The sequence below is a fragment of the Linepithema humile genome, chromosome 1 (genome assembly GCF_040581485.1).
Source record: "Linepithema humile isolate Giens D197 chromosome 1, Lhum_UNIL_v1.0, whole genome shotgun sequence".
NCBI classification, from domain to species: domain Eukaryota; kingdom Metazoa; phylum Arthropoda; class Insecta; order Hymenoptera; family Formicidae; genus Linepithema; species Linepithema humile.
The window spans coordinates 36873908-36885751 of NC_090128.1; the positions used below are offsets into that span (position 1 = coordinate 36873908).

Consider the following 11844-nt stretch of genomic DNA (forward strand, 5'->3'; position numbering starts at 1 on the left):
AATTATTAATGTAAATATTAATGATTTAATTAATGATTAAAAGAATTTATGTACTTTTTGAATACGCAAAATATTTTGTATTCATTTTTTTCTTAAAATTATAATTTTAAAATTAAAATATTTTAAATGCTTAATCTTTTAAAGATTTATAGTTATAAAAACATTTTTATGCAGATTCTATATGTACATTATATTTTTGGTACAACAATTAAAAAGGATAATAACAGAAGCAGTTCGTCGAGGAAGAGGAGGTAGGGGAAGAGGCAGGGGCAGAGAAAGAGGCCGGGGCAGAGGAAGAGGCCGGGGCAGAGGAAGAGGCCGAGGCAGAGGAGGCAGAGGTGGACGAAATGGCGTCACTAATGTATATAATTATTACAACTGACATTAATATAAAAACTATTCTACTTATTATACTTATATATTATACTTATACTTATTAATATATATTATACTTATTAATAGATATAATATATATTATATTTATACAGGCATACATAACATACACACACACATACACACACAAAGTTACAAATAAGATATTTTTCTGTAAACATTAAACATTTTTATAATAAATAAATGTAAACTTTTTTATGAGAATAAAAAATTACTATTATATAATAATTTTATTTATAAAAAAATTGTTCTACCCTTTTTCTCATCTTCTTTCCGCTTTTTCAATTTTTCCCTTCCCTCTCTCTCTCTCTCTCTTTATTTTTTAAAATTATATTTTTTTTTATTATTAAAATGGACGAAATTAGTAGCTAAAAGAAATAAATAAGATAGAGAATAAATAAAACAATTTTAACGTAAAATTTGTTTCTTATTGAATATTTCTATTTCTTTTGTTTCTAATATCTCTTGTCCAATGTGCAGCAGCTCTTATGTTAACGTGAATAAAATCGAATAGTGCATCATATTAATACCTTTGGGTTCTATTCCATCTTTTTTGCAACATGCCTTCAATTCTTATATAAAAAAAATTTAAGTACTTTACATTATATATATATATATATATATATATATATATATATACAAGGTGAATAAAAAAGTACTGGAACTCCAGAATATCTCTAAAAATATGAGTTTCATAAAAAAATGTTTCAGATAAAAGTTGTTGGATTTAAAAAGATCTATTTACTGATCTTATCAATTTGACCTTAGGTGGAGACGCGTCGGAGATTGAAAGGTCATCTTCATTTTTTTAAACGGAACTATCCTAATTTTTTTATAGAAATTGATTCCTCGCAATATTCGGCGTAAAAAGTTATAAATATAGGATGGCCAAAAATTGAACAGTTTACGAGATATTTTATATTTTAATTAGACATAATTTTACTCAAATTATGAAATATCTCGTCAAATATTAATTTTTCAATCCTACCTCAACACTTTTATGCACAAAATAATGAGAAGAATCGATTGGTGTACAAAAATACATAGTTGTTTTTAAGAAAAAAATATATTATTTCAGCTACATATTTTTTCTGAAAGACAATTATGTGTTTTTTTTTACACCAATCGATTCCTCTCATTATTTTGTGCATAAAAGTGTTAAGGTAAGATTGAAAAATGAATATTTGACGAGATATTTCATAATTTGTGTAAAATTATGTCTAATTAAAGTACAAAATATCTCGTAAACTGTTCAATTTTTGGCCATCTTATTTTTATAGCATTTTACGCCGAATATTGCAAGGAATCGATTGATATAAAAAAATTAGGATAGTTCCGTTTAAAAAAATGAAGATGACCTTTCAATCTCCGACGCGTCTCCACCTAAGGTCAAATTGATAAGATCAGTAAATAGATCTTTTTAAATCCAACAACTTTTATCTGAAACATTTTTTTATGAAACTCATATTTTTAGAGATATTCTGGAGTTCCAGTACTTTTTTATTCACCTTGTATATATATATATATATATATATATATATAATGTAAAGTACTTAAATTTTTTTTATATAAGAATTGAAGGCATGTTGCAAAAAAGATGGAATAGAACCCAAAGGTATTAATATGATGCACTATTCGATTTTATTCACGTTAACATAAGAGCTGCTGCACATTGGACAAGAGATATTAGAAAAAAAAGAAATAGAAATATTCAATAAGAAACAAATTTTACGTTAAAATTGTTTTATTTATTCTCTATCTTATTTATTTCTTTTAGCTACTAATTTCGTCCATTTTAATAATAAAAAAAAATATAATTTTAAAAAATAAAGAGAGAGAGAGAGAGAGGGAAGGGAAAAATTGAAAAAGCGGAAAGAAGATGAGAAAAAGGGTAGAACAATTTTTTTATAAATAAAATTATTATATAATAGTAATTTTTTATTCTCATAAAAAAGTTTACATTTATTTATTATAAAAATGTTTAATGTTTACAGAAAAATATCTTATTTGTAACTTTGTGTGTGTATGTGTGTGTGTATGTTATGTATGCCTGTATAAATATAATATATATTATATCTATTAATAAGTATAATATATATTAATAAGTATAAGTATAATATATAAGTATAATAAGTAGAATAGTTTTTATATTAATGTCAGTTGTAATAATTATATACATTAGTGACGCCATTTCGTCCACCTCTGCCTCCTCTGCCTCGGCCTCTTCCTCTGCCCCGGCCTCTTCCTCTGCCCCGGCCTCTTTCTCTGCCCCTGCCTCTTCCCCTACCTCCTCTTCCTCGACGAACTGCTTCTGTTATTATCCTTTTTAATTGTTGTACCAAAAATATAATGTACATATAGAATCTGCATAAAAATGTTTTTATAACTATAAATCTTTAAAAGATTAAGCATTTAAAATATTTTAATTTTAAAATTATAATTTTAAGAAAAAAATGAATACAAAATATTTTGCGTATTCAAAAAGTACATAAATTCTTTTAATCATTAATTAAATCATTAATATTTACATTAATAATTTATTTAACTATTTCTTTTTAAAGTCAAACTTTAAATCAAATTATGAATAAATTTATCAAGAAAAATTATTAAATTAAATTATAAATAAACAAATGTTACTAACATTTAAAGAAAGTAGTGTGTCCGTTGTCACCGGCATCGCCGTAAGCATCGTTGCCGCCGTGCTCGTACCCGCCGTCGTCGACGTCATTGTCGTCACCGGGACCGGCCAACACCACCTATAGACAAGGCCTCTCCACTGAAATCATGACGTCATCACTAGTAGGCCATTTATCTGTCAGTTTTCTAACGTAACCTTGTGTTTCATGCGACATTAACGTGAATTTTTTAATAGTGTAGTGTGTTTTGATAAGAGTTTTTTGTTGTGGATAGTTGATGAATGCCTGTATTATTGAGGTAAGTCATAATTTTATTAATTTACCGAATTATGAACGTATTTAGAAAACTGACCATAATAGGTTAGATTTGGATCATACTTGTTTAACAATATAAATAATTAACATTTTTGTAATTGCCGTTACAATTTGGCACACAACATTTGAAAGGCATTGTTATAAAAGAAATACATAATTTCAATAATAAAGAAATTATGTATTTCTTTTATAGCAATGCCTTTCAAATGTTGTGTGCCAAATTGTAACGGCAATTACAAAAATGTTAATTATAAAAATTACGCATACACTCTCTAACATCTTTTTAAACAATTACACAAAAAGACAAAATGATATCATAAGAAGAAAAACAATGCCAGACTGCAAAAGAATGAAACCATTAACTAAAGCTGTTTTATTATTTTATTCAAAGAATTTACTATTATTATATTTAATATATATATATATATATATATATATATATATATATATATAAAGTAATTTAAATTATATATACTTTATTGAATAAAATAATAAAACAGCTTTAGTTTATGGTTTTATTCTTTTGCAGTCTGGCATTGTTTTTCTTCTTATGATATCATTTTGTCTTTTTGTGTAATTCTTTAAAAGGATGTTAGAGAGTGTATGCGTAATTTTTATTATTAACATTTTTGTAATTACCGTTACAATTTGGCACACAACATTTGAAAGGCATTGCTATAAAAGAAATACATAATTTCAATAATAAAGAAGTATGATCCAAATCTAACCTATTATGGTCAGTTTTCTAAATACGTTCATAATTCGGTAAATTAATAAAATTATGACTTACCTCAATAATACAGGCATTCATCAACTATCCACAACAAAAAACTCTTATCAAAACACACTACACTATTAAAAAATTCACGTTAATGTCGCATGAAACACAAGGTTACGTTAGAAAACTGACAGATAAATGGCCTACTAGTGATGACGTCATGATTTCAGTGGAGAGGCCTTGTCTATAGGTGGTGTTGGACCGGCACCACCGTGCTTGTATTCGCCGTCGTCGACGTCATTGTCGTCACCGGGACCGGCACCGCCATGCTCGTACCCGCCGTCGTCGACGTCATTGTCGTCACCGGGACCGGCACCACCGTGCTTGTATTCGCCGTCGTCGACGTCATTGTCGTCACCGGGACCAGCACCGTCGTGCTCGTACCCGTCGTCGTCGACATCATTGTCGTCACTAAGATCTTTTCTTGAAATTAGTCCATCTGATATGGACTAATTGGGCAGCCAAAAAACGAGTGATCTCTAACGGCAGTAGCAGTGTAGCCAGTGTAGCCAGATTTGAAACACAACAGCAGCAGCAGGAATGAAGGGATAACCACACACATGTGCAAGCCACATACATGTGAGCTCCGCGCTTCACATGTACGTGGCTTGCGCATGTGTGCGGTTACCCCTTCATTCCTGCTGCTGCTGTTTGCGTCTCAAATCTGGCCACATTGCGCAGTAGAGGAGATAAACACACAAGCGAAAACAGCGTAATGTATCACATGTACGCTCCTTTCGCTCGTGTTTATCTCCTCCACTGCAGCCTATGAGCCGCGTTTGTTTCTGATATCCTGCTGCCGTATCGCGGCAAATGTTCTAGCGGACTTCGCAAGATGAAAAAGAGAAGAGAGCGGATACTACATGTGTTTACATTCACGATACACTGACGCGGTAATTCGATACCGTTGTCGTGTAGAAAAAAAGTACCGCAAGACATTTATATTATTTCATTTCAATTCGTGTCAAAGATAAAAAATATGGGTGTAGTTTCGAATGTCCCCTACTTCCGATCGACTTGAAATTGTACACATAAAGACTATTTGATGTGAGGAATAAAGTGCGTGTTAATATTTATCAAAATAATGTTAAAAAAATAATAATTAAAAAAAAAAATTTTTTTTTTAAACCGAAGTTGGGACTACGCGCACTTTATTCCTCATATCAAATAGTATTTATGTATAAAATTTCATGTCGATCGGGAGTAGGGGACATTCGGAAGTACATATATCCAAAAATATAACAGATATATTTTTCTTAAACGTTCAAATTTTTAACATTCATTACATGCGATTGTATACATCAGTGCTCGAAATTACTTCAGCTTTTCAGTCGATTCTCACGGCACATGCCTTCTTTCTTCTTCTTACCGTGCGCACTGCTCCAATTAATGTTGGGTTCTTTTCCCTTGATCATTAAAAGTTAAAAAAATTTATTAAAAATATTTTTTTCATTTTTAAATTTTTTATGCGGAAATATTTCAATACATTTTCATGTCACTCATGAGGTACTATTGCTGACGCGTTTTTTTTTTAAGTGGATAGTAAACTAATCGGATAGCGTCGCTCCTAACGCTCGGCGGCGCTGGTCCTAGCGGCTACGGCGCGCGCGGTAAGGAGAGGAAAGGAGGCGTGCCGTGAGAATCGGTTGAGAAGCTGAAGTAATTCCGAGCATTGATATACATCGTATTTGTTTACACACACACACACACACACAATATGTTTATTAGAAATATTATTAACATATATTCCATTTACAAATTTTTTATAATGTGAAACATTTTTTATCATTCATTAAGAAAGATTTTTTAATATAATATATTTCAATTATAATTAAAATGTAAATATTATTTATTTATATATAATTGTTTACATTGCAATTCTTGACATTATTCATATATACAGACATTGTATATATTAATTGAGGGCGCGGATCAAAGAACTCTCCCAACGCTCGAAATCCTGCAAAAGTATTGTCCAAACGTCTCAGAGCATGAAAATTTTGAAAGTCGCAAAATTAAATTTTTTAAATATAGGTTTGTAAAGAATGACGAGACGGAACTTTTTTCTATTTGCAGTTTTTTTGTTAGATGCTTATTTTTATTAATAAAAATAAAAAACTGAAAAATTTTTATAAATTCAATAAGATTTTAAGATATAAATCGTCGTAATTTGGCCAAATTTTGTTGAAATTGTTTGAAATTAGATATACGTATGCAGTATAGTCTAGCGATGCCTACAAAACAATAAAGAAGCTGAAAATTGCCTATTGTTTAATAATAATTAATTGCAAATTGAGGCCAATCGGTAACCACGTTTTTTTAATTTTGTCGACAAAAAGTATCGAGGGAACTTGAAATTTGAAACAACTTCCAGTGAGACATTTGTTCCTCACTATTGAAGGAAGATTTCTGGAAATTTTCAGATCGATTCATTGAAAATTTGCGGAAATATGCATTTTATAAGAAAACATGCGACGTCGCCAATGATAGCTCCGTGAGCGCTGGGCACCATCAGGCAGCGTACTCGCCGTTCGGCTTTCCAGGATTCGATTTTATAATGATTTTTTACAATTTTAACTATTGTTATTTGTTAAATTACTATCGTCCTAGAAACCGCGTCTCTGGAGTATATGTGAAATATTTCGAAATAATAATAATAAAAGTATTTAATTAAGGAACCGTATAAATAATAGTTTATCATTTCGATATTTCGTGGGAAGTGAGCGATTGTTCAAATGTATAACCATTAAAAAATTATTATAAAATCGAGTCCTGGAATACCGAACGGCGAGTACGCTGCCTGATGGTGCCCAGCGCTCACGGAGCTATCATTGGCGGCGTCGCATGTTTTTTTATAAAATGCATATTTCCGCAAATTTTCAATGAATCGATCTGAAAATTTCCAGAAATCTTCCTTCAATAGTGAGGAACAAATGTCTCACTGGAAGTTGTTTCAAATTTCAAGTTCCCTCGATACTTTTTGTCGGCGAAGCTAAAAAAACGTGGTTACCGATTGGCCTCAATTTGCAATTAATTATTATTAAACAATAGACGATTTTCAGCTTTTTTATTGTTTTGGAGGCATCGCTAGACTATACTGCATGCGTATACCAAATTTCAAACAATTTCAACAAAATTTGGCCAAATTACGACGATTTATATCTTAAAATCTTATTGAATTTGGGGATAAAAATTTTTCAGTTTTTTATTTTTATTATTAAAAATAAGCATCTAATAAAAAAACTGCAAATAGAAAAAAGTTCCGTCTCGTCATTCTCTACAAGCCTATATTAAAAAAAATTAATTTTGCGACTTTCAAAATTTTTGTGCTCTGTGACGTTTGGACAATTCTTTTACACGATTTCGAGCGCAGTGCGAGTTCTTTGATCCGCGCCCTCAATTATTAATAGTCTTATAAATTAATACAATATTATGTTTTGGCTTCAATTATTTTTAGAAATAATAATGTGCTTTTTTTGAGTTAATAACCAAAATATTTTTTATTTATTAATATTATGGAACATATACATATAGCAATTATAAAAATGTGTTATTGAAAAAATTATTTTATAGAAATTTGTTGGAATGGGTTCTGTAAAAAAGTTAACAATTAAAATGTTATTAAATATTTATAATTAATGTTACGTGTCATAATTCTGTTGCAGGAAATATTAATTTGGAAAAATGGTCTGCCAATTCTGTTCGTCGTGCCGGTTTATGTGCAAATCACTTCAATATAGACAGTTTTAAGGGAGAAGACAAAAAAAGATTAAAACGTGACGCAGTGCCCATTGGATTCAACGACTTACGAAATAAAGAATCTGAAATAATAATAGAAACAGCTGAGAGAATAAACGAAATGGAAAAAAGGGAGGAACTTAGAAATATAAACAATAATACAACAGCAGGGACGTCATTTGATAGAGCTTGCGAGAATGATGAAATAAATGAACAATTATTTGAACAGCCTCCATCACGAACTTATTTTCCACCACGGTTGAATTTTGATACTTCATCAGAAGAAGATCTAATGGAATGGATACATTTAGAGCCTACAACGTGCGAAAATGTTCCTACGCATGATCAGATAAGTACAATAAATAAAGAAAAAAATGAAAAAGATAAGACTCATTCAGAAATATTAATTAATTCTTTAAAGCGTGAAAATACTCGTTTGCGTCGTATTATAAAATGTTTAAAATTCCGTTTAAAGACTCGGCAAATACCTAAAAAACGAACAAATAAAAAAAGTAAAAAAATTTTTCTAGAAAATTTAATCGAGGAGCAAGAATTGCATCCTCTTGCAAAAGCAATGATAAATTTACAACTACATACGCCACATGCGCCATATACAGAACAAGAAAAAATTCTTTCAAAACAGCTTTTTTATTATTCAGCTGCTGCACTGCGTCGCTTACGAAAGGCAGGTTGCAATTTTCCTGCAGAAAGAACTATTAGAAGATGGCACGAAGAATATAATATGATGCCAGGATTTTGCGATTTTATATTTAAAAAATTACAAGAAAAAATCTCAAAGATATCCGAGGAACAAAGAGTATGCGCTTTGAAATGGGACGAAATGTATATTAAATCGTATGAAGAATATTCACTCAGACTTGATCAAATAGAAGGGCTTGTTGATCTTGGCCCTTTAGGAAGAACACATGAGAGAGCAAAATGCGTATTTGTATTTTGTCTGGACAGCATAAATGCGAGTCATCCCTGGCGTCAACCACTAGCATATTTCCTTCCAGGTAAATGTATGAAAGCGGAAGAAATTGTTATTTTAGTAAAAGAATGCTTAGATAAGTTGAGCAAGACAGGTGCTGATGTGCGACTCGTAACATGTGATCAAGGCACATGTAATCAGAGCGCTTATAGTCAACTTGGCGTGAATTCGGATAAACCATTCTTCATACATAATGAAAAAAAATACTATGCATCATATGATTTTCCGCATTTAGTAAAAAGATTGGCGAGTTTACTAAGACAACACAAATATTTGTATTGTGATGGAAAAGTAATCGCATCATATGCTGATTTTGAATTAACTTGGTCCATTGATGATACCGCAAAAGGAGGCTCAAATTTGTTATCTCACATAACAGAAGCCCATCTTTATCCAAATACTTTTGAAGCAATGAATGTGAAAAGAGCTTTTCAATTATTCAGTCATAAATTTGCAGCCGCAATGAGAACAGCAGGCTACGGAAAACAATTACAGACAAGTTCATGGGAAGCGACGGCTGACTTTACAGAGCGTATGAATAAAATAATTGACGCCTGTAATTCTTATAGCCTTAATATTAAATTTGGTGGCAAACGATTATTATCGTATAAAAATCCTGATATTGAGGATTTATTAACAGATTTTGTTGGATGGTGTTCAAGATGGTCCACATCATCAGAAAGAATATCGAAAATTCCTTGTTTGAAAGGCTTTAGCTTAACAGTACAAGCTATTCTAAAAACATATAAAGATCTGGAAAAGCAATATGAAACATTCGAACTTGCTACTGGATTATGCAATCAAGACTCCGTCGAACATTTATTCTCCAAATTAAGACAGCGCGGAGGATTTAACCCTAATCTACAGCAAGAATGGTTCGTCTTTCTCTTAGACATATACTCTGTACAGGATATATTCAAACAAGTGAAAAAGGCAATGTTCTGTGCCCAGAAACGGAATCTCTTATTAATCCACCGAGTAAATTCATAAAGACAATGGAAAATTTCATGAGTGAAAGTCATACTGTTATACAACATGATATTGATCCTGAAGATGAACTGCTTATGGAAGATACAAAAATTCTCGAAGAATATGATAATATCGAAGATCAGGAAAATATAAATCCGCTTAACTTTTATGATCAAAATGCTATTGCATTTTTCGCTGGATATGTAGCTCGACGAAGCATTGCGAAAACAAATTGCGATAATTGTCGCAATATTATGATGAAAACGCCAATGGATTACGCAACGGAAAATGAAAAGTATATAGAATTTAGAGAATATCCAAACATAGACGAAGACGCTCCTACTGTAACAAAATTAATACGACCAACAGCTGTTTTTACCAAAGTGGTTGAAACACAATTAATAGCATTTAATCAGAAGTGGCAAAATTATTGGGCTTCCTCACAAATTTTGAACAAAATAACCAATGAATGCGTAGATTTAACGAATAAAATACATTGTGGATGGTTCGATAAAAACGATGCGTGCTACAATCATCGACTTCAAGCGCTGAAATATATGATTAGCGTTAAACTATATTCTCGTACGAGATATAATAATCGTGCTAATAAAAAAGGCAGCGCATCTTGCAGAAAAGTCAAAAACTTTTTAAATAAATAAATTTTAGTTGCGATTATAAAAAAAAGTTAGAAGAATAAACCGCGTCTTGGGCACCATCTTATATAATAAAGAAAAATAAATAAATGATGCGAAGAAGAAAGAAAAAAGAAGAGAGAGAGAAAGAAATAAAATAGAAAAATGAAATGACTCAGCAATGCAAAAACTAAGAAGACAATAAAGGTGGAATAAAAGCAATAACAGGTATTTATAAACGGAAAAAGGTATGTATGAAAAAGTCAAATAATGTAGAACGTATCTTTATATAAAAAAAAATAACGAAACTTTCAAATACAATATATTGAAGCAAACATTTCTTGTAAATTATTATTATTATTTATATCTTATAAATCATTATTGCAGGAATACTTATTGCAGCATCATAATATGATTTGTATAAACATATTTTATGACTGAATATATCTCATATGTTCAGTCATAAAATGTTTACAAATTATGTTACTTTGCAGCAAGTATTACCCTCAAATAAGAAGGAAAATAAGCATGAATTTTTCAATTTCGTAGAAAATCGCAATCACAGTTGATATAATTGTATAAATCATTGACTAGCAGATCTCATCACGGAATAAACAAAAGATTTTAGTGCGATTTAATAAGATTATGCTAAGAAATTGTAAAATCATGCATTTCCTGATTATCAATAATGCAAAATAAGATATAAATAATAATGCAATTTAAAGGAAATTAATTAACGTAAAACATATAAAATCATTGGCACACGGTATTTACAATTAAGATAAGACAGACAAATACCGTGAAATATATCATACAAATAATTTTAATAAATCTATAAACAATAAAATACGTCTTGCACATAAATATTAAGAAAAATAGACGTCAAAAACAACTGATTTTTTCAGCTTATTATTAGGAAATGTACATTATGTACATTTCTCCGTGATACGATCTGCTAGTCATGGATTTATGCAATTATTTCAACTGTGATTGCGATTTTTACGTCATGTCTCTTAAAATGAAAAACAAATTGAAAGCCAATGAACAAAAGCAAAAAAAAACATACATCTATGCGCCTATATACTTATATTTATCATCAAAGATTTTAATTTTTTCAATATATACGTTCCACATTAAAAACAATGTTTTGCCAAAATTATTTATTAATAGCTCCTTTTAAAAGAAATATTTTCAAATATAATTTTTAATATTTTACAGCTTTCTTCAATATAAATTTAATGAGTACATTCAGTTTTGACTAAATAATAGTCTAATTAAAAATTCGAAATTTAAAAACTGATTGCAAATAATATATTAAATTTAATACTAAAAAATGTAAATATGTAATTTAATATATAATATAATTTGAAAAAATGAATAAAGTAACAAATA

At 30.2% G+C, this 11844-nt stretch overlaps 1 protein-coding gene across 1 annotated transcript; it reads left to right on the forward strand.

Moving 5' to 3' along the window:
- Positions 1 to 9584: 9584 nt before the first annotated feature.
- LOC137000369 (uncharacterized) lies at positions 9585 to 11251 on the forward strand. Its single transcript, XM_067356669.1, has one exon. The coding sequence runs from the start codon at positions 9724 to 9726 to the stop codon at positions 10477 to 10479; it is 756 nt and encodes a 251-aa protein (XP_067212770.1). The 5' UTR covers positions 9585 to 9723; the 3' UTR covers positions 10480 to 11251.
- The last annotated feature ends 593 nt before the right edge of the window (positions 11252 to 11844 follow it).

Bases quoted from the DNA above. Each gene is read 5' to 3' on its own strand.
- LOC137000369 (XM_067356669.1), top strand. From the start codon at position 9,724: ATGGTTCGTCTTTCTCTTAGACATATACTCTGTACAGGATATATTCAA.